General features: G+C 39.8%; 1 protein-coding gene across 13 annotated transcripts in view; it reads left to right on the top strand.

Moving 5' to 3' along the window:
• Positions 1–24,034, top strand: part of LOC105468579 (HEAT repeat containing 6) — a 38,399-nt gene continuing 14,365 nt past the window's right edge. For 9 of the 13 annotated variants that reach the window (XR_011615648.1, XR_011615650.1, XR_011615649.1 and 6 more), the window contains exons 1-14: positions 1–239; positions 2,724–2,831; positions 5,014–5,154; positions 5,749–5,864; positions 7,028–7,142; positions 8,836–8,937; positions 9,786–9,923; positions 11,900–12,198; positions 12,945–13,122; positions 19,554–19,760; positions 20,140–20,239; positions 22,264–22,619; positions 23,428–23,550; positions 23,924–24,010. Coding sequence is in view for 8 of the 13 variants with exons in the window: in XM_071082771.1 (XP_070938872.1) it covers positions 21–239; positions 2,724–2,831; positions 5,014–5,154; positions 5,749–5,864; positions 7,028–7,142; positions 8,836–8,937; positions 9,786–9,923; positions 11,900–12,198; positions 12,945–13,122; positions 19,554–19,760; positions 20,140–20,239; positions 22,264–22,619; positions 23,428–23,550; positions 23,924–24,010 (2,289 nt within the window). In the remaining 5 variants the exon portion in view is untranslated. Of the gene's footprint in view, positions 240–2,721; positions 2,832–3,542; positions 4,342–4,740; positions 4,939–5,013; positions 5,155–5,748; positions 5,865–7,027; positions 7,143–8,835; positions 8,938–9,785; positions 9,924–11,899; positions 12,199–12,944; positions 13,123–19,553; positions 19,761–20,139; positions 20,240–22,263; positions 22,620–23,427; positions 23,551–23,923; positions 24,011–24,034 lie in introns of those variants that run through there. The other 4 variants (XM_071082766.1, XM_071082769.1, XM_071082768.1 and 1 more) reach the window with 4 other exon arrangements.

Genomic DNA, 24,034 nt, shown 5'->3' with positions numbered 1-24,034 from the left:
CTCCCCCACACGTAGAAAAGATGGCTGCTGTGCAAGTTGCGGGCTCCTTGCCTTCCGAGCAGCCGCGGGAGGCACCGCGGGAAGCAATCCCTGAGCGAGGCAATGCGTTTCGCCGCTTGTCTGCCAGGCTCTGCGCCCTTCGCCCGGATGACAGCAGCTCCGCCCGCACCGAGATCCACCTGCTCTTCGATCAGCTCATCTCCGAGAACTACAGCGAGGGCAGTGGCGTGGCTCCGGAGGTAGGCGGCGCGCCCGGGAGAGAGCTGGTGCGGCGCCTGCTGGCCCCAGCCCCACCCCTCCGGGAACCCAGCTGGTGGCCTCCGGCTGCCTTTCCCTGCTGTTCCTACTCTCGCGCCTGATAATTTAGTTTCAGGCTGGCGTGCCCCCTCCTACCTTGGCACATTCTTAGTTCTCCATTTGGAAGACCCTGCAGTGCTTGGCACGCTCGACTCATTCAAAACCCAACTTGACGACTCCTGCTCTGATAATGCCTCGGGTTTCCTCTCTGATACCACCTTTCCATCTGTCCGCACCCTCCTTCACTTCCTCTCTATGCACCCAGAACACTTTGTTGACAAAATGCATTAGTACTGTTTATTGCGTACATGGTACACGGACCACGTGGGAATCTTACAACTTGAGTAGTATTAGGTCTTTTTTTGCTGATGAAAATACTGAAGCTCATAAAAATACAGTATACAAAACTTTGCCACAAAGCCCCTACGTTTTGTGTTCCTACATACTGGCTCCTCCCCTCTGCCGTCTTTTTGAGTAATCTTACACACATAAGGCCTTAAATTAATGAATTCTCTGAACTGTTGACACCATGGCCTTCTGGCCCTACGTAGGAAAGAGGGAAGTGGTGCAAGTTGCCTGCTTGCACAGGCATTTCAAACTAGACAGTTCCTAAAGATGAAATTCATCAGCTCCAAACTCACATTCCCGTCCCCAACCCATCCCACCTTCCAACACACATGCACCATCCACCAAGTCACACAAGACACAAACACTGTTTCTTCCCTCCTTCATCCCAGATCCTGTCCAATTCAGATATTTCAGAATGTGTCTCATATATATTTCTCAGTTCATCCCCTCCTGTCTGTTCCCATAGCGAGTGCCTTAGACCTCAGGCAAGGCGTCTTATGCCTGGACTGTTCCACTGGTCTCTTCTAACTGATCTCCTGCCTCCTGTCTAGCTCCTCTCCAAGCCAGTCATTCCTCTGATGCTAGAATGATCTTTTCTTTAGGAGGAAAAAAATTTGATCATAAAATTTAAAATCTGCTTTGGAAAAGTCTTCAATACGTATCGGTAAATGGTTGAAGCAAGTTGCAGAACAATTCATACAGACTGAGATCTGTATGAAGCTGGAGGAGGGATTTTAAAATATGTGTGTTTATGTATGCAAAGTAAAAGGTCTGAAAGAATTGACAACAGAATAATAGTGTATGTCATTAGGAAGCAGAGTGAGATTAAGGCAGTAGTCGGGGACTTTTGCTGTATTTGTATAATTTGATACTTTTGCAACAAAACTTCGTACCTTTCCCTTCTCTCCTGTTACTCCTTTTGTTCCTGTGTGCAGTCATTTAAAACTTGCTGTTCTTCAGGCACCTACTGGTGTTTCACACCTCCAGGTTTTTGCATACTCTGACCACTTTGCTTGCAGTGTTTTTTGATGCCCTATCTGGCAAATTTCTCCTCATCCTTCCAATCATTCCAGGTTCTGCTTTACAATCACCTCCACAAGGCCTCCCTAATTACTGTTTCTGGACAGAGTTTGTACTTTATTCTTTCAGCACTTTATTCACCTTATTTTTAATTATCTGTTGTGTTTCTTTCTGTCACTAGTTTATGAGCTCTTTGAGGTTCGGGAACATGTTTGTTTTTACCTTTGGAGCCCAAGGACCTAGCACACTATGGCACATTGTGGGTGCTCGGAACCTTGTCATTCTGTAAACATCGATGGATGAATGAAAAGTGTGACTTGCAAATAGGTCCCTCTTCTTTTTTTTTTTACGAATTCCCTAATTATGCATAAAATCCATAGAAGTGTTAGGTCTGATTTTTCCCAATGACATTGAAAATCTGGTTCACTTACCTTTTGGTATTTTTAACTTGCAGTTTGTGCTTTTATGCCCTAGAAGCCTTTCTTTGGTTGTTTAATTATATTGTCTCTACATATATAGAGAGTAGAGTCTTCAGCCTGACCAAAACCATGTTGATTCTTTTCCTTTTTTTTTTTCTTTTTTCTTTTAAGAGACAAGGTCTCACTCTGTCATCCAGACTAGAGTGCAGCAGCAAGATCATAGCTCACTGTGATCTTGAACTCCTGGGCTCAAGCTGTCCTCCCACCTCAGCCTCCCAAGAAGCTAGGACTACACACCACCATTTCCAGATAATTTTTTTTTTTAAAGTTTTTTCTGTAGAGATGGAGTCTCACTATGTTGCCCAAGCTGGTCTTGGACTCCTGGGCTCAAGCAGTCCTCCCGCTTTGACCTACCAAAGAACTGGGATTAGGTGTGAGCCACTGTGCCTGACTTTTTCCTTCTTTTTTAGCACATCGTATTTTTGTGCTGTCACTTCATTTTTTTCCTTCCTGCCTCACATTTTCTTTCCCCATTTGAATGTGAATATTTACTTTTGTTTTCCCATTTGGCTGTGTTTTGAGGATCTTCACTTGACTAATAAGTATTTTACTTCTTCTTTGTTTTCTTTTTTTTGGTAGGACGTCAGCGCTCTTCTTGTCCAGGCTTGCCGACTGGTACCTCTTAACCAGAATCATCTTGTCAGCAAAGTGTCCCAGCTTATCCACCATTTACTTAACAGATTACAGGTAATCATGTGTGTAACTCTAGAATTCAGATCATGAACTTTTGAGACTAAGCAGATACCTTTGAAATACTACATCTGTAGTAGGTATGATAGATTGTTTTTTGAGATGCTATAGGAAAAGCAAATGCCTTAATAAGAATACTTTTAAAGCAAATATAACTGATCCAAAAAAAAAATTATTCTGTAGAATTCTAGTAGTCTGTCTATTAGAAGTATGCCTTTCTGTTTGGTTCAGTTAACCAGTATAATTCAGGCCCCCCAACCTTATAATTTCTTTTTGTTTTTTGAAACAGAGTCTCACACTGTTGCCCAGGCTGGAGTGCAGTGGCGCTATCTTGGCTCACTGCAAGCTCCACCTCCTGGGTTCACGCCATTCTCCTGCCTCAGCCTCCTAAGTAGCTGGGACTACAGGTGCCCACCACCACACCTGGCTAATTTATAATTTCTTATGGAAGATATATTTGAACAAAATATATCTAAGAATAAATTGAAATAACCCCCTACCTCTTTCCCACCAATATTTTTCCCCTTTCCTGAAGCTACCATTTTTGTGGTCTACTTTTGATGCTTCTAAAATATAAGAAGTAGCTTGGGACCAAGGGGACAGAAGGATAAAAAGAGCCCAGTTATTTATTTAAGACTGTTACCACATGAGTATGTGCATATATTTAAGAGCACAAAATATATCAACTAGCATTATGTGAATTAGGATGCTTTTGGCTGCAAGAAGCAGAAAAGCCATCCCAGAGTCACTACACAACTTTTAAAAAAAATAAAAAGGAATCACTCCATGTCCCAAGTCCCAAGGGAGGCATCTGTAGCCCCTTAATAATAAGAGGCTCATCTTTCCCTTCACCATCCTCAGCATGTGGGTTACCCTCAGCTAGCATCTCTCACAGTGATAAGATGGCTATGCCAATTCTGGACATCCCCTGCCAAAGAAATGATTAATGTTCAGCAGAAGCTAAATAACTGTATTTTATATTGTGTCTCCTGTACTTAAGAGTAAGGAAATGTGTCCCATAAACTCTCTACTAGACTCCCCAGTATCTTGCTGGAGAGACTAATAGCTCCAGCCAGTAGTTTCAGCCTTCACTACACATTAGAATCACTTGGAGGAGGGCTTAAGCTCCCTCGATGCTTACAATGTGCAGCAACAATTAGCCTACATCAGGGTTTCTCAGCCTCAGCACTATTGATATTTTGGCCCATATATCATTGTTTTAGGGGCTGTCTTGCACATTGTGGAATGTTTAGCAGCATCCTTGGCCTCTGCCCACTAGACGCCAGTAGCAGCTCTCCAATTGTGGCAGTCAAAAATGTATATAGGCATTGCCAAATGTTTCTTGGGGGTTAAGGTTGCCCCAGGTTGCCCCACTCTCTTAAACTAATTAGCGTTTACCCTTAGGTCTCATGTGGGAGAGGTGGACTTCCAAATTAAATTAGTACTCTGCCAGCAGGGAAGGAAGAAATGAATGCTGGTCGGTAACCAACCAACTCTGTTGCATGGAGTAAGGCTGTTTTCAGTTTAGAATCGTTGAAACTAACATGGGGTAGCTCCTGTATGTTTACTATTCTCAGGTGTATCGTCTTTGTAACACTGGCAATTAGAGATGTTCCTGAACACCTGTGGCACCTATCACCCTTTACCAGCTTTCCAGCATTTGGTGACAGTCTCAACTGTCCATGAATTGACAGTTGGATTAGTCTGGTCTGTCCCAACAAGATGATCAGCTCCGTGACAGCAGGGATATGCCTTGTCTTCAGGGGGTATTCCCCAGGTCATGTTAGAGATGCAGTAGGTGTTTAGCAGTTATATTGGTTCACTGTGTATTCGTTGAGTGTATTATGTATAAGGCAGTTTAATTAAATTTCAGTGCATTGAAATACTCATATCTGTGTATTCACAGCTGCCAATGTCTGGTTAGTTCAAGGAAAAGTTACAAGGACTTTATCAAGTTCTACTTTACTAAAGAGGAAGAAGTGAGCAAGACCTTAGGGCGGGGAGAAGGCCCCTACGTTGATCAAACTTTCAGGCCCTTTAGAGGTGATCCTTTTGACACATAAATGACAGACACACACTCTGTCTTTTATACAGCTTGATTCAGGTGAGCATACATGTCCATAAAAGCATAATATCTTTTAAAATTTAGATCAGAATATATCTTTTCCTGTTGTGTTAGGTAATTGTGGATGAACAGCACTTGGATTTCCTGTTGGCGTATACTATTTCGGCTATTCATCAGTGTAGTTCCTGGACACACATGGAAATTCTTCAAGCCCTGGCAGCTCTGGTATACTGCAATGGCTCAAAATGTCAAAAGGTAGTTTAAAGTGCTTTATCCTTCCTTTGAAAGGCCAGGAGCACAGGCTCTGGTGCCAACACTGTGTTCAGGTTTCTATCTTGCTACTAATCTCTAGCAATTCTTACTTAACCACTCTGGGCCTTGTTTCCTCACGTATAAAATTGTTACTCTGAGGATGAAGTGAGACAATACTTGTCAAGTTCATGGCCCTCGGTAAATAGTAACCATTATTCTTAATATTATCATTACCCATCAGCCATTCGGCCACACTAAAGAGCATCAGCTGCTTCCTGGGCTGGGAGTAATGATCCTTATTGATGCTTTTTGGCATATCTTTGCATATCCATCTGAGACATTTATCTAACAGCTAGTCTTTTGGTGCTTAACTGCCATTTAGTTAAAAAAAAAAAAGAGAGAGAGAGAGAAAGAGAGAGAAAAAAGAAAGAGAAGGAAAGAAAAAGAAAGAAAAGGAAGGGAGGGAGGAAGGGAGGGAGGGAGGGGGAGGGAGAGGGGGAGGGAGGGAGGGAGGGAAGGAAGGAAGGAAATCTGTGTAAAACATAATATTTTCCTAGAAGCTTTTCTTTGACCTATGTTGACTCTTACTTGTCTTAGTACCTCCCAGAGCTACTAGGCAAGACCGGACTCTTAATGAAGTTGAGTGACTTGGCTCAGTCTGATCCTGAAGTCAGGAGAGCTGCAGTACATTGTATGGCAAACTTATGTCTCAGGTATGTGGCTCCAGTCAAGTTTCTCAACAATCATAAGATAGTTCCTCTGTTGGGCCTTTTGTAGGTAGTTCCCTCTGCCTGAAGCCGGGGCCGACTTAGACAAATAGCTAACCTTGCATTTCCCATGTACTTTACTAATAAAATCATCTTATGTTGTTTGTTAATTTTAATATTGCTTGTAAAGAAGGAAAAAATAGACTAGGACCATATTCCTAAAATGTGGTAATAGTGACATAATGTGCAGTATGTCAAAATTTTGTTTTCTATTGGTATAACTTCTAAGGATATTAAGTTTTGTTTTTTTTTTGTTTTTTTTTTTTTTTGAGACGGAGTCTGGCTCTGTCGCCCAGGCTGGAGTGCAGTGGCCGGATCTCAGCTCACTGCAAGCCCTGCCCCCCGGGTTCATGCCATTCTCCTGCCTCAGCCTCCCGAGTAGCTGGGAGCACAGGCGCCCGCCACCTCGCCAGGCTAATTTTTTTTTTTGTATTTTAGTAGAGACGGAGTTTCACCGTGTTAGCCAGGATGGTCTCGACTCGATCTCCTGACCTCGTGATCCGCCCGTCTCGGCCTCCCAAAGTGCTGGGATTACAGGCTTGAGCCACCGCGCCCGGCCGGATATTAAGTTTTTAGAAGGATATATTCATGCAAATTTCAGTGCTGGTGAGATGTATCTGTAAAGGGCAATTTCTTTTCTTTGAAGAAGACAGAAACAGTCCCAGCTGCTCCCCCTAGATTCTCACAGTAGGCAATTGGAAACGAGCAGCACAAATGTGAACTCGTCTCTGCATGGCACCATGCTGTCCAGTGAGTAGGAAGGCAGGCACAGATGTGTGATTCTAGCTTGACAGGACCTGTCTGGATTATTTCCCTCTTGGGACTGAACAGCAGAACTAAAACAAGATTTTTCTTTCTCCATACTTTTTCTGCCACAAAATTCTGTAACCTTTCCTTATGGAATCCACCCTTCCTCTTACTCATTCTAGCCCTGTGCCTGTCCCCCAGCAGTAACTAATTAACCAAAATAATAACTTTTCATAGCATAGTTGCATTCAAGGGTATATTCCAACTCTAATAGTCCATATTACTGCTATTTTTAATTAGTCTTTTGCAAGCCTCATTTCAAAAGAGACTGAGTTTGAGTTGTTTTCTCTATACGCATTTAGTGTGCCCGGACAGCCATATTTGGAGGAACCCTACCAAAATATCTGTTTCCAAGCTTTCCTGACTATTTTACAATCTCCAAAATCATCTGATATGGATGATATCACATTTTGCATGGTAAGTGGACTATCATTGCTCTAGTGAATGTCGTGGATATGTCTAGCAGCAGATTGGAAAAGTGTTACTAATGAGTTTAATTTGCACTATTAGCTTTGTCTAGAGCAATACACATATATGAAATGTTTGTAACCTAAAAAGACTAAAATCATACCGTTTCGGTTTAAATTATAAGAAGCTTTTTATTTGCTACATTTTACAATTCTAGCTTTTTAGAGGAAACTATTCTTTTTCCTTCTGAGTATAAAAGCAACAGTTGCAGGCTAGTGACTATCTTTAAGATGGAAGTGAAGAGAGATTTCGGCCGGGCGCGGTGGCTCAAGCCTGTAATCCCAGCACTTTGGGAGGCCGAGATGGGTGGATCACGAGGTCAGGAGATCGAGACCATCCTGGCTAACATGGTGAAACCCTGTCTCTACTAAAAATACAATAAATTAGCCAGGTATGGTGGCGGGCGCCTGTGGTCCCAGCTACTCGGGAGGCTGAGGCAGGAGAATGGCGTGAACCGGGAGGCGGTGCTTGCAGTGAGCTGAGATCCGGCCACTGCACTCCAGCCTGGGCGACAGAGTGGGACTCTGTCTCAAAAAAAAGAGAGAGATTTCAGCAAATATATCTGCAATATTTTATTTCTTTTTTAAAAATATGCAAATGACATTTGTTAACATCTTTTAGAGTAACACATTTCAAATGTTATGTATCTAAGATAAAGTTCCTTCTAGTCTCCTGCTCAGATATAGCCACTGAAGACAATTTGTGCTATGTGCTCTCAGTTTTTTTTAATACATGTAAATGAGCATATTTACAACTTTAAATGGGGTCATATTTAACATGCTCTTTTGTAACTTTCTTGTTTTGTTAAAACTTAATATCTCTGGGACATCTATTTGGTTCCTGTTAATATACCTCATACTTTCTAACTGCTATGGCTGGAAGACCTTGGACAAATTAGTTAACTTCTTGGAGCCTCCATGTTCCTCCCTGAAAAGGGACTGATATAACCACGTTGTGGGGTTCTTAAGAGAAGTAGATGAAATAAAGCATTCAAAGGATCTGCTGTTCTTGTTGTTGAGTTTTACATTTAGTAGAGGGTTAGCTTCTTTTATAATTATTATCATAATCATCATAACTGAAGTTTTTAAAATTTTCCCACTATTTCAAACAAGACTACAGTTCACATCATCCCAACGTAGGAAGTATTTCTTAAGGACAGAGTTCTAGAAATGAGATTACTGAGTCAATAAATCAATCTTGGTCAGAATTGCCCTCCAGAAACCAAGTTTTTATAATTTATCACCTGTTCCCACATACGTCCCCTTGCCTTTAAGAGGGCTGGGTTTGCCATGTTACAGAGCTTCCCCAATTCTGATCTGTGCTATCTCTCTTTTATCCCTTATCACAGTTTTCTTGCTAAACATCTTCTCTCTTTTTTCTTACTCACCATTTGTACGTATGGGTTTATAAACATGTACAATAAGACCACTTCATTATTCTTTTCTTCTAGAAAAGAATTCATGGTAGTTTATCAGGTCTCCTTGGATCTTCGTCTCTGCTCTGTGTATATATGTGTGTGTCTAAAGGTTTTTTTCATTATCCAGGGACTGTCTCTCTTCCTTCCTAAGTGGTGCTAGTAAGTTGATTCCTGGACAACCAGATTTTATTTTGCCTTCTAACTGGGTCTCCCTTTTCCCCCTAGTTACTGCAAAATGCATTAAAAGGTATACAGTCACTTCTAAATGGTGGGAGAATGAAACTAACGCAGACTGATGAACTTGGAGCACTTTTAGCTGTGCTAAAGGTAAGGCAAGTCTTCATATGATCTTTCCTGTTTCAACCCATGATACAAGGACCACTTTACATCCTGATTCTAAGGCTAACTTTGAGGTATTAAAAGTTCTTACATATATTTTGAGAAAGTAGACAAAAATGTTCATATTCAAAGACACTTAAGAACAGAAAATAATAAATCTCCATTTAATACATGCATCAACATTTTAAAATTATCTCTGAATCTTAGGAAGGGAATAGGTAGGGGGGGTATGACCTGTAGAAAATTTAATTATAGATTATGTTGTACCTGTTTGTACTTGCAAGAAGAGCCAGTGCTTCTCCTTGACTTTCTCCTCCAAGTAGTAGGCAGGCCAACTAAGACGTGTGTCAGTGGGCAGCTTCCGAGCGTGCCAGTCAGTTGGAAAGTCAGGCCAGCATCTCCGGGGACCCAGCTTCTTCAGCCAGCAAAATAAGAAGTAATTCTTTCCTTGGAGCATTCTCTTGCTCCCACATCAAAGAGAGAAACAGCTATAGGTAGAGATAGGTAAAAAAAAAAAAATGATGAATTGGTTTAAAAAAATTATAGACAGATAAAGTAGTTGGATAAATTTTATGAATAAATGAGGAAACTAAAAGCAGACCTGATTTGATCTGACCAAACCAGATCCAGCTGGAGGCCAGATAAAAGCTCTTCTTTAAGCCCTATGCCTTCAAGGTATCTATTTTCTGTCTCATTTATATTTCCTTAGTAGGCTTTTGAACATTAATCTGTGAGTGTTCTGATCCAGACATGGTAAATAGCTCTGTTTTATGATTAATGGTTTTTTTGGTTTTGTGTATGTGTGTGTGTGTGTGTCCTTGATTCATCATTATTAGAAGTTCATGTTTCACGGACTCCCCGGACTAAACATAGAGATGCCCACGGTGTTGTACCCAACTCCGCTTCCTCAGTATGATGGGCGAACACCTATCAAACCACAGCAATCAGAATCCAGTGCTTCTCGACCAACTTTGGTACATTTATGTTTATTTTGATTTAAGTTGTGGCTTATTTTTAATAGATTGCTATGTGTGTTTTCTGTGATTTGCATCACTACTACCCTAAAAACCTACCTTGAATTTTATTTCAGTTTAGGGTTGTTAGCATAGTAACTTTAAATTCATCTGATGCTCAAAGTACCAGTTAAGCATCTTATACTTCTTAGAGGTATAGTCAGTGTGACAGCTATAAAAATGAGCATCCACTTTATACCCCAAACCAAGCATTCTCATCCCCATGATGCTCAAGACCAGGAGTCAACAAATGTTTTCTAAACTTTCTCTACAAGGCTAGTAAATACTTTAGGTCTCTGTCATAACTGCCAACTCCATTGTAACAGAGCAAAAGCAGCCATAGACACTATGTAAATGAATGGGCATGACTGTTTCACTAAAACTTTATTTGCAGAAGCAGGCTGAGTGTTGGGCTGGATTTGGCTTTTGGGCTATAATTTGCCAGCCCCTCTCTAGATTGTTAGAAGCCCACCTACCAGTCAGCGTGCCATCTCCACACCTTACATTCACCTGATTTCCCAGCCTTTCCAGATAGCTGCCATCTGCCTCATGCTTAGGTTGGAGAACCTGGAGCATACAGATGTATGGCCAAGGATTCACTTCCAGAAATGTCATACCTGATCAAAATGCTTCTTATTAGAAATTATTTCACTCATTCACTCACTCAGCATTTACCCAACGTCTGCTGTATTCCAGACACTGTGCTAAGCACTAAGTATATAGACTGGCTGCTTTTAGGAGTTTGAGGGAGAAGGCAAAGATGGATAAATAGACAACTACAATGCAATATTATTGTTTCTCTCGTTAGAATATTCACAGAGTACTCTGGGAACACATGGAGGGCACCCAGTCTAAATGGAGGAGGAGGAGGAGGCTTTTTAAAGGTGTGGTAGCTAAACAGAGATTTCAGAGTGAGTAGCAGTACTGACAAGGAGGAATGAGTGTTTCATGCTGATAAAATGAAAGGCGCATAGACATAGAGAATGAAAGTATACATTGCCCATTTGTTAACTAGCAGGACTAGAGTTTCAGTGCGGCAGAGAAAGAGTGGAGCCATTGTGTAGCAGAGGCTGAATGATGAGATTCTTGTACAGGAGGCTGAGGAGTTTGGGTTTTTATCTCGTAGGCAATAGAGATTCATTAAATAATCTTGTATAGGGGAATGACGTAATCAGATTTGCGTCTTAGAAAAATCACTGTGGTAGCAAATAAAAAAGTATGGGTCTGGGGCCACAATAAGTAGTCCAAGATAGAAGTAATGGGAGCTTCCTTCCCCAAGGCCACAGACTTTGAGAACGTGGAGGAAGACCCAGATTCCAGATATACTTGGATATCAGAAAGAGAGTAACAGGGAGAAAGAAAGAAAGAAACTGGCTTCTACTTAGTATCTACTTCTACAGAGACCCAAGGCCCTGAAATGTGCATTGTATGTAATGGACTACCATCTCTTCTATGCAGGCATGTAGTGATACTAGCCATGTATCTTACTTGGAGAACTGATAAAATAGACACTCAAGTCATTTTCTATAGGCTTTAATGCTCTTGAGAAATTCCAATTGAGAAGGCTGAGTACTTTCCCAACACCTGTGCAAGGTAGGTGGTATTAGCCGCATACTTACAGATAAGCAAGGTCAAGCTCAAGAGAGGCTAAATGATTTGCCTCATGTCAGAGAGGTACAATTTAAACCCAGGCCACGTGTTTTACTGTGTCTCATGTATTTCATTCCTTCTTTCTAATAGTAGACAGTCAGCACTTAGCATCGTGCCTGTTGCCTAGGGTATTAAAGAAGTTCCACTTTTTTCTTTTCTCTTTTCTTCTTTCTTTAAACTACATGTTGGGGACATATTTAGTCACTTTAACATGAAGAAGTAATGATTCAGTGAAAAGCCATTCTGAAGTAGCTGTTATGTATGTCTTCGTTTGCTCCTAAAATCAGAATAAAAAGAAAAAATCCAAAGTTAAACCAAAGAAAATCCAGCAAGGAGAGGAGGAGGAAAAGGAATCCAGTGGTGAAATAGAGGCAGCCTCAGTCACTGGCACAGGCAGAGTGAACCTGCATGAAGGGAACACTTGGTCTCCCTCCTCCCTGGGTGTCCAGAGTTTGCCTTTAGATGGAAGTGGAGCTGCAGGAAAAGATGGAGTCTCCTCACCCTTCAGTTCTTCCAGTTGGAAAAGGGTCAGCAGTAGTGAGTCAGACTATTCTGATGCTGAAGGAGGCATGCAGAGTAAAATGAGGTAGTAGTATTTTGTTACATTTTTATATGTTGTATTCTAAGTTGCATGTAAGTTTATAACTTTCCTGAAAAACTTGACTGCTGCATGTGATTTAACTTGAAGAGCCTGATTTCTGGGGGCATGGTGTTATTCAGAACATGACTTGCTGTCTTGATCTGCCATTGCACATGTCATTCCTCTCCTTAGAATATTCTTTTTTGCCTTTTCATCTTGCGAACCACTACTCATCTTTGATATAGGCTCTGAAATCATATTCCCCGGGAAGCCTTTTCTGCCTTAGTGTTATTCGTGACATATTATGGTTATCTCCTTAACTGTCCCTCGCTGCCTGGCTTGTCAAGGCTGGGGCTTTGTTTATGTCTAGCAGCCTCAGCATGATGCCTGGCACATACACAGGTCATTCAGTAATACTTGTTGAATGGATGGATGGATACTCGGCAGTGTTTCGTGTCGAACACTAGTTTCCTGATATCAAAATGTTGTCCTCTTGTTCTCCAGTTGTGTTTTTTAATTGTCAGCCTTAATAACTTGTTATAGAAACAAATTGTCTTAACATGTTTTGATTGTACTTTGAAAGAAAAATTTTAATAACACATTGACATCTTTAGGAATTATTTAGAGTGTTTAATTTTTGTATGTATCTTTTGAATTAGTGGAAATAAATACCAAATACCGTTTCATGTTTGCATTTTGAAAAAAAAAATGATTTTTTAAATGGTTTTTTTTTTTTCTCTTGGGTATGAAAGGTCTTACCAAGCCAAAGTTCGCCAAGGAGCCTTAGTTTGTTTTCTTTCTACTATAAAATCGATAGAAAAAAAAGTTCTTTATGGCTACTGGTCGGCCTTTATTCCTGATACGCCTGAACTTGGCAGCCCACAATCAGTGTCCTTGATGACTCTTACGTTGAAAGACCCTTCTCCAAAGGTAAGAGAATTTAAACTCTAAGCTTTATAATAGGAAGAAAAAATGTACAGATCCTTATTGTTTTCTCTGCCTTATCCTATCTGATCTGAATATAGCTCTTAGTAACACTGACCCAAGTTCTGACTTGAGAACCACTGGACAGACAGGAAAATAGGAAGTGGGCTTTTGTGAATAATATGTTGAGGCTGATCATGTAGGATCACTTCTGCCCCAGGGCTTGCTTGAAGCCTGAGCACACTGAATTCTAACTTTGGTGTCTCCCTTGAACTGCACTGAAGCAGCTGTGCTTCTCTTCGTTTTGTGGAAATGTTGATTGCTGTGGTATTTATAATAAGAAAACATCAGAAATGGCTTAAACAACTCAGTAGAATATTATGGTACCTAATGGCTATGAAGGATGCATAAGGCTTAGAAAAATGCTCAAAATGTTCTGTGAAAACACAGGATATAGAATTAAATATACAGTAGGATCCCAAACATGTTTTTTTTCCTTATAACTTTTCCAGTTTTCAAATCATGTGTAATAAATATTTACATATGTTAATGAGAAAAACTTATTTTTAAAAAAGAAGAAGAAAATGATTGGCAAGCATGGATACCTATAGCAGGATATCTCACGGCTGATCAAATATTTGCCTCTGCTTAAATATGTTAATTCCTCTCCAGAATTTAGCCACTTAACCAAGTAAGGAAAATAGCCTGCTGTTTACAACAGTGAATATTAAAAAGTCATGCCGAATGGCATCTGGGTGTCCTCAGGTAACCAACTACCCACAAAGAGAGGAGTTTTAATTAGGCCAACAGCATATTGTTCCTTTTCTATTTTAAAGATTATTAAGGGGTCAGGGGTGGTAACCCACAATACGTTGGAATTCCATATGAGTCATCTCCTTGAGTAACTTACTATATAAGAACATTTCTGGATGACCCATCAGAAGCTTTTACAGGGTAAAGAAAAATAAGTTAGCTTCAATTTTATACCCCCGCAAAAAAATGACTTGTGGGGTATTTCAAATACTCCTTATCCTAGGAAATTAAACTGGCAGAAATTTTACAAATTAACTAAATCAATAGTGAATGAGAACCTGGGAGAAAAATGGAAAATGAGTGGTGGCAAATAAATCAGTAATGAAGCCATTAGAGTAATTGAAATAAAAGCTGCTAAAAATACTGAGAACATATATTTGAAGACACTCCAGCTAGGGGAGCTGCCAGCAGTGGCCAAGGAGATGGTGCTGTGGAGCAAGCAGCAGCCCAGCTTTATCACCTGTATCACAGCTGCCCAGCCCAAGGGGATGCGGGACGTGGGGGTTTGGAACATGAATACATAAAGGTTATGAGGTTGGCCGGGCGAGGTGGCTCAAGCCTGTAATCCCAGCACTTTGGGAGGCCGAGACGGGCGGATCACGAGGTCAGGAGATCGAGACCATCCTGGCTAACACAGTGAAACCCCGTCTCTACTAAAAATACAAAAACTTAGCCAGGCGAGGTGGCAGGCGCCTGTAGTCCCAGCTACTCGGGAGGCTGAGGCAGGAGAATGGCGTGAACCCGGGAGGCGGAGCTTGCAGTGAGCTGAGATCCGGCCACTGCACTCCAGCCTGGGTGACAGAGCGAGACTCCGTCTCAAAAAAAAAAAAAAAAAAGGTTATGAGGTCATAGCTGATGAAAATGAATTGGAATAATTTTCCTGACGTTTATATCTTCATATTTTTAAAAATGTTTACATTTCACTTAAAGTGCCATGAGAAATTTCACATATTGCAAAGTGGTCTTATCCATCTCCTTGATTTACATACCTTTTAGACTTGTTCTAGGTATTTAAGTTTGGTGAATGCAAGAAATGTGCTGAGGAAAAAAGATACAGAACTTCCTTCTGGAGATGTCATAGATCCAGTACAAAAAGCCACAAGGAACTCCTGGAGAAATAAAAAACAAAACAAAACAAAACAAAAAAACAGTCGTCCTACTTAAAGAGGATTTTAAAAGATGAAAGAAATTAAATTAGTTCAGTATAATTGCAAGTGAAATGATTGTACTTGAGAGATTTTTTAAATCAAGTGTTAACTTGGAAGGGTTTAAAAAAGTGTGGAGATTATTGTTTACAACAAAGCTTGGAACATACCTTTGCAGTCTGTCCATAGTGTAAGTAACTGTGCACCAAGACATATACTAGAAGGAAGTGTTGTGGTAGGTGATGTCATAGGACAGCCTTTTTTTTTTTTTGAGATGGAGTTTCGCCCTTGTTGCCCAGGCTGGAGTGCAATGGTGGGATCTCGGCTCAACGCAACCTCCACTTCCCGGGTTCAAGTGATTCTGTCTCAGCCTCCCGAGTAGCTGGGACTACAGGCATGCACCACCATGCCTGGCTAATTTTGTAGTTTTAGTAGTGACAGGATTTCTCCATGTTGATCAGGCTGGTCTGGAACTCCTGACCTCAGGTGATCTACCTGCCTCGGCCTCCCGAAGTGCTGGGATTATAGGCGTGAGCCACCGCACCCAGCCCAGTGGGACAGGCTTTTAAAATAAAGACTTCTAGAAAGTTATGTGCATTAAAATTAAAAATAACAGATCATGTAATTAGAATAGAACAGCATTCTGGATTGACCAGATTAAAAGAGCTGCCATGATTTCAGGCCAAGTGGTCATCTCAGGTATTCCTTGTGCATGTAGAGTTAGATGGCTGGAGTTCCTTTTAGCCAGGATTAAATAAGACAACAATAGTTTATCTTGTCATTGAAGTGCTTAGTGGTTAGTTTTGAGTTTATGGCAGGTCTGATATGACCCATGGCATACTCAGCTGAAAGTACAATTTTAACTGGTGTACTGAGAAATTTTCTAAAGACCGATGGACAGAAGGAAAGGTGATTAGACTCTTCCAGTCAGAATGCCAACAATAAACAGAGGCTACTTTTAGGAAATTGAAACATGATATGCTAGAATGGTTAACTGGGGAGAAGAAAACTTAGAAATGTCCATTAGGATTTGGCAGTGTTGTGGTACTTGGGAAATGATCACGTTTCCATGTTGGAAATGTGCTTCAGAGAGCACATCTTACATGCTTCCAAAAGGGACAGAGCAAATTATCAATAAAAAGAACAAGACTAATTTAATAATTTCTTTTATATGATTTCCTTAGGTGTTATAAAGGCATATTGTGGAGAATATCATCAAGACTTGTCTAAGAAACAAACTACAGGGCAAACCTTTATCTTCGTACCTTGAGAATTATCCCGATTTACAAATTTTAGGATGATGATTTATTGCTCTTTTAGATTACTATAAAAAGTGAAAACAAATCGAAATCAAGATAATAGATGGTATAACTAGAAAAGAGAATGAAAAGGTTGGAATTGTTAACTGTTATGGAATGGTAGATTTTCTCTCATATGGCCTGCCCAGAACAGGCAATCTTTGCTTAGTGTATTAGCAAAGAACAGGCAGTCTTTAATTAGTGTATCTGTATTCACGCTTCTGATAAAGGCATACCCGAGACTAGGAAGGAAAAGCAGTTTAATTGGACTTACAGGTTCACATGGCTGGGGACGCCTCAGAATCATGGCAGGAGGCAAAAGGCACTTCTTTACATGGCGGCAGCAAGAGAAAATGAGGGAGAAGCAAAAGTGGAAACCCCTGATAAACCCATCAGATCCTGTGAGACTATCACGAGAATAGCAGGGGAAAGACCAGCTCCTATGATTCAGTTACCTCCCACAAGTCCCTCCCACAACACGTGAGAATTCTGGGAGATACTATTCAAGTTGAGATTTGGGTGGGGACACAGCCAAACCATATCACTTAGATACCTCCCGATCCAGAGTCCCTGACACAATGCTGAAATGCCTTTACGTAAAAGACAACTGACTTTGGAAGTTAGATCCAATAAAATAACATGTGAACAGTCAGGTACCCTGTATGGAAACTTCAATGGTATCCACTCCCAGCAGGAACTTCTTTGTCACCCTTCCAGAAATATTCTGAGACCAAACACACATAAAGAGGAAAACAAATTAGGATTGACTAAGCTGCCTCAGCAAACATTTCTGCTACATTCTTAAGTAGCAAAAAAGGAAAAGTACTTTTCTGTTTTATTAGCTTTAGATAAGCCTTCATGACCAAGGAGATGAAACTATACACTAGTAAAACCAAGCACACTGACTTTTGTAAGACTGAAAAGCCTTTCATTCATCATTTAAAATATTCGGACAATAAAAACTTAACAAAATGAGCTCCCTGGAGAGCTACACCTATTATGATTTACTTGCACATTAGTAATTTCTGCTGAAAGTACTGATTAGAACTGGCAAACAAGATATTAAATATTGATATAAGAATAAATAAAGCAAAACTTATACTAGATTCAGTATCTTAAGTAACAATTATAACAACAAAGATATGAGAGTTTAAAGGAAATTAACTCAGAACTGTGAGAAGTACAATATGATATAGTATCAAATTTCTATGTAGATTTTATAACTTGGTGGAAAAAAATAACGAATTTCTATGACATTTGTTTGCATCTGTGATAGTCGTGATTTTCCCCTTAAGATGCCAAAATTGTGCTAAAATTTTTGACTTTTGGAATGTTAGTTCATTTCTTTCCATTCGATTTTTAATTTTATTCAGTTTGTGAGCTGTTGGAATTGTGAATTTTATTTGTCTTCTAAAGAAATGAAGGTTTAGCATAAGATCTATCTTGTTGAGTTCGGACCAGCCTCTAGTAGGGATTGGCCAACTGTGGCCTGTAGGGCAAATCTGGCCCACCACCTGTTTTTGTATGGCCTGTGAGCTAAGAACGGTTTTTACACTTTTAAATGGTTTTAAAATAAAACAATAATATCTCATGTGAAAATTATATGGAATTCAGATTTCATTGTCTGTAAATCAAGTCTTTTTGGAATACAACCACATTTACTCCTTTACATGTCTGTGCTACAATCATAGAGTTGGGTGGTTGTGACGGAAACTGACCTGCAGAGTCTAAAATATAAAATGTGTACCACTGGCTCTTTACAGAAAAGTTTGCCAGCCCCCGATCTGAGTCCTTTTTGGATCAGCTGACTTGTGTTCATGCTCTTGATGTCTCGTTTTTTCACACATATACACACAGTTTCCTAATACATTGTCAGTTTTCCACCTTAGGGGATTATGCTTCATTCTGAAGTCTGATGCTACTGTACTTCAAATTTCTTTTCAGAGCAATAAGTCTAGATTTCTACAATTCCAGTCTATAAAAGGCCTGCCTGGTGATTTATCATCTGGTTGTTTGGATATAATATAATTGAAGGCTTTTGGGAAAAGCTTTTTTGCTCCAAACTCAGATATGCTTCATATTGGGTAACTATCTAGGTTAGATTCTAGAATTGTAATGTTGATTCCCTGCTTTTAAATTTTTTGACTAAAAATGTTAATTGTCATTTTTGGATGAGCTGGCTAAAGAGAGTACAATATTATTCCGTATTAATAGTCCTTTGCTTATTACCTGTATCCTGTTTTTGTAAAGTTGGACTTTCTTTTCCTTTCTGATTTTTAATACTGCAAAATCGTCAGAGTACCAATTGAAAGTAATCTTTCAACCTTATTAAGAAAATCTTGGTGCCAGTGACACCTTTCCTGACAAATATAGCAGTCCATGACAAAGATGTACTTTTTGTCCTTTCCATTCATAAGATTGTACTTAATGGTATTCCTTTTTTGAATTGTCAAATACTGTCACTGCAGGCAGTGTTATTTCCTGTACCTGAGACTGTTTCTAAAAGTTGGATCACTAATGATGTCTGCCAAGTTGTATGTACACCAAGTTCCTAAAGTCCTATTTAAGTTAACATTGAACACATACGTAAGAGTGGAAGATGAGGCATAATGTTCTCAGGAACTTTGATAGGAAACAGACTCTAGGCACATGTATTTTTTCTACCCCGTGGGCTGTTTAGTTCTAACTTTTCAGTTGGCATTCTGCTTGAATAAAGCAGGCCTCTAATCCTTGTTCTCATGCTCAGGATTTCAGATTTTTATGCTATGGTGTAGCTTAGATTTACTTCTTACTATAAGAAATCTAACAGCAATGTGTTTCTAGAGTTTTTTTTAGCCAGGTATGGTGGCACACACCTGTAGTCCTAACTACTTGTGGGGCTGACGTGGGAGGATTGCTGGAGCCCAGGAGTTTGGGGCTGCAGTGGTTATGATTGCACCACTGCACTGCAGCCTAGGTGACAGAGCGAGACTGTGTCTCTAAAATAAAAATAAAATAAAGATTCTTTTCTTAGGTGTGGGATGCAAGTGGCCTAGTTTTTAGGAACTAACAGATAATCCCATTGCCTTTATTCTTCTAATTAAAATGATTGTAAATACTTTGAACATTAAGCATGTATAGGAAGAAGGGAATCTGACTCCTAATTTTCAGCTAATCAGTGTGAATCATCCCGAAATTTCAGACACGTGCCTGTGCTCTGCAAGTTTTATCTGCCATCTTGGAAGGCTCAAAGCAATTTCTTTCTGTTGCTGAAGATACCAGTGACCACAGAAGGGCTTTTACCCCCTTCTCTGTAATGATCGCTTCCAGCATTAGAGAGTTGCACAGATGTCTTTTGTTAGCTTTGGTGGCAGAGTCATCCTCACAGACCCTTACTCAGATAATTAAGGTAATGTACCAACTGCGGGTTCCAGAGGGGGCTTCTCTGTTTAAATTTTGTATACTGTTTTACATAGCCCAAAAGTAACTTGCCTTAAGAATATAACTAAGTAATAGTTTTATTAAAAATACCCTATTTGGAAGTCTGTACCTACTTGTGTGATCTTACCTATAATCTCTGTATCTCTGTATGTCCTAATAAATGATTTGCTAAAAATACTTCTTTATCTTTAGTTGTACCAATGAGAATACAAGTATTAGTTTAAAAAAAAAAAAAAAAGAACGAATTTTTAGTTGTGTGAAAACTTTTCTAATTAAACGCTGCAAAATTTATTTCTATGCTGTGGTTTAATCAAGCCTTTTGATGAACTACTTTTTGTGTTTTACAGTGCCTTGCAAATTTAGTATCAAATGCACCTTATAATCGTCTAAAACTCAGCCTGCTGACCAAAGTCTGGAACCAGATAAAGCCTTATATTCGCCACAAAGGTTGGTAGTGTCTTAAACCTGATGGCTTCTTTATATCAGATACAGACTATTAGTAAAAATACATAGATATAGATATATGTATATATTCAAAGCATTTTTACAACTCTTAAGAGATCTCTGCTTATTCTTCTCAACTTTTCAGGGGTATCAGCTGTTGCAAGAATTGACCCCTCAAGTCCCAGTGGAAGTGAGCTAGAGAATTAATTGTAAAGTGTAATGCCTGTTTAATGTTCAGGGCAGTGACCAGAGTATCCCTTTACAATTAAGACTGAGCCGGGTGCAAGCAGCCCCACTCAGGGGTGTGATAGTTTATATCCCTTAGGCATAAGTAGAGCATGGATGGATGGTTAGATAGACAGACAGACGGACAGATAGATACTATCTTCTTTTTGGAAAGAAAAACGAATACAAAATTTAACTTCTTTGACGTTATTTCCTGTAAGTTCAGATAAAATCCCAGAACTTCAAATCTTTACTAACTGCAGCCTTATTATTTCCTCCCACACATAATGTGTATGTGCTATAAACACTTGCCTTTCGTAGATTTGCTTTTCTTTTGTTTGCAAGCTTTCACATCACACCACATTCTGATGAGTTCAGTTTTTCAGACAGGATTGTAACAAGGAAGGAATAGTGGCTGTTTTCAGTGACATAGTGGGAAGAGCATGGGACCTGAAGTCAATCCAAGGGTCTGGAGCCCACTCCCATTTTTGCCACCTCATGGCCATGGCCCTCTCTGAACCCTAATTTCTTGCTAACAGCAAGAATTATAACTATGTCATAAGATTTTGATGAGGCTCAAATGAGATAAGAGGTGTAAACTAAGTCCAGTTCACTACTTACATTAATGTGTAAAAAAGGGACCCAGAAAGATAAGTCTTACCCTAAAGTTTCCCATCACATTCATGGCAGAAATAAGATGAAACCAACCCCTGCTCATTCCACCGTACCCGCTTTTCATTATCTGCATCTGCAGCTGAAGAGAGTGCACCATGTCTCAAAGGTTCCTTTCAAGTATCTGACTTTATCCTCAAGTCACTTTTTTTCATTAAAATGTTCAAACCCTGAAATTCTTAGGTGTGAGCCTAACAAAATATGTACAAGATCTATATGAAGAAAACTGTGAAACTCTGATGAAATAAATCAGATAACTAAATGAATGGACAGAGATTCCATGTTCATGGATAGGAAGGCTCAATATTGTAAAGATGTTACTTCTTCCCAGCTTGATCTATAGATTCATTGCAGTCTCAATCAAAATTCCAGCAGGTTACTTTGCAGATATCAACGAACTGATTCTGAAATGTATATGGATAGGCAAAAGATCCAGAATAGCCGACACAATATTGATAGAGAAGAACGAAACTGAGGGACTGACATTCCCTAACTTCAGAATCTACTATAAAACTACATTAATTAAGACAGTGTGATATTGGTCAAGGAAGAGACAAACAGATCAGTGGAACAGAATAGAGAGCCCAGAAATAGACCCACATAAATATAGTCAACTGATCTACAACAAAGGAGCAGATACTTTTCAACAAACGGTGCTGGAACAGCTGGACATCACATGCAAGAAAAAAAAAAAAAATGAGTCTAGGCATAGACCTTTTATTTAGCTTTTTAAAAATATTTCTTGTTAAAATCCGGGGTTCATTCAGTGTACATGCATTGCATTTAGTTATCATATCACTGTAGTCTTTTTAAATCTAGAGTCCCCCCACCCATCTTTTTTACATCAAACTGACTTAGGAAAGAATCCAGCCCAATTGTCTTATAGAATGTGAACTCTAAGCTCGTCACCAAAGATAACAAAATAAACCACATTCTCAATTTGTCAGATTGTTTCTTTATGGTGTTAACTTATTCTCCTGTCCCATATATTTCCAAACTGGAAATGAGGTCTAGAAGTTTGATTAGATTCAGGTTACACAAGGAACTATTCTTAATTGCCTGCAGGGATAACTACCATCTTTACGGTAGCTGTTCCCATGGTGATAAGTTCTTACTGCTTCCTTTGACAGATGTTAATGTTCGCGTGTCAAGTCTCACACTCTTGGGAGCTATAGTGTCCACCCACGCACCTTTACCTGAGGTCCAGCTACTTCTGCAACAGCCATGTTCTTCTGGACTCGGTAATAGCAATTCAGCAACCCCTCACCTCAGCCCTCCTGATTGGTGGAAGAAAGCCCCTGCAGGACCCTCTCTGGAAGAAACGTCAGTTAGCTCACCTAAGGGGTCTTCAGAGCCCTGCTGGCTCATTCGACTCTGCATTTCCATTGTCGTACTGCCCAAGGAGGATTCCTGTTCAGGTAGCGATGCTGGCTCTGCAGCAGGAAGTGCCTACGAACCATCCCCCATGCGACTGGAGGCCTTACAGGTAGGAGGTTTCATTTCCTCATGTCTGAAGTGGAAGTAACCATTCTTCCTTCAGAGTGCCCATGAGGAGCCAGCAGGTAAAACCAAGCCATATGTCAGCTGTGTTTGTGGGAGTCGTATTTTAGGTATGGGTGGTCTATTGTTTTTGTTGTTTTGTTTTGGGGAGGTGTTCCTTGGTTGCAAAATAGCAGATTCGTTCCTTTTTGTTCTTTGATTGCCAATTACTTTAGTCACTTCAGGTATTATATGACAGGTGGATGTAATAGATGGTAGAATAATTCTGAGTGAAATTGTACAGTTAATTTTCGATTTTTGCAACTTAAATGTTTAATTCTTTATAAGCTTCTCCTTGGTCTTGTACCTGCTTAGAGCAACAAAATAATTGTTCCTTCAAAGAAAGAAAACAATCCTAGATAAAAGAGCTTACTTTTTCTATACAAATATGATCTGAGACTAGGCCTGGTCCTGGGGTCTGCTGCTAAGTAACTGGACAACATGAAACATGTCCTTTAACCTTGTCAGGCTTAGTTTCTTTAGCTGTAAAATTCAGTTAATACCTAACTTAAAGAATAGTTCCAAGACTTAAATGAGATTACATTAATGAAAAGCAATCATATACTAAAGCACCATAAAACTATGATACAGTTAATTGATGTTAGTCATGAAATAAAGATGATAGTTCTTAATTTCATTTGACAGTTTTCAGCCCCTGTTAAACATAAGCGATTTCTGAAATATTATAACACTTTTCTGCATTTTGCAGCCTTGCACTCAGGTCTTAGAGGGTTAATTCCGTGCTCTCTCTGCAGGTATTGGCTCTTCTGGCAAGGGGCTACTTTTCAATGGCTCAGGCCTACTTGATGGAGCTTGGAGAGGTGATTTGCAAGTGCATGGGGGAAGCAGATCCATCCATTCAGCTTCATGGAGCAAAGGTAATGTTCATCAAAACCACAATGCTTTTTCCTTCTCGTCACTTTATATCCCTCCTTTTCTTCACTTTATATTCTTCTGCCACATGTCCTTCAATTCTGAGATTTCTTAAAGAGATTTCAGGTGAGGAAGACTATACATTCTTCTGTTTTCAGCTCTTACATGTAAACCCCAAGAATTGATTCGGTAACAAATGAATAAGATATAGCGGTTGATTTCAGTCCTTGAAAGAATACCTCTGTTAAGAGTGACTAAAAAAAGGAAGAAAAGTAGTTGCAAATTATGTTTCCCCTTGATTTGAGGTGATCTCCAAACTAAAGTGAAGTTGTTTGTTAGTCCTAATACTCTGCTTTGGTAATTCTTTTTTCTTGGCAGCTTCTGGAAGAACTGGGCACAGGCTTAATACAGCAGTATAAACCAGATTCTACTGTAGCACCTGAGCAGAGAGTGCCAGTCTTCTTGGTAAATACATGTCAATTCATAGTT

This window comes from Macaca nemestrina, chromosome 17 (genome assembly GCF_043159975.1).
Source record: "Macaca nemestrina isolate mMacNem1 chromosome 17, mMacNem.hap1, whole genome shotgun sequence".
Classification (NCBI taxonomy): Eukaryota; Metazoa; Chordata; class Mammalia; order Primates; family Cercopithecidae; genus Macaca; species Macaca nemestrina.
Note: the sequence above shows the minus strand (reverse complement) of the source record. Positions and strands in the feature narration are given on the sequence as shown.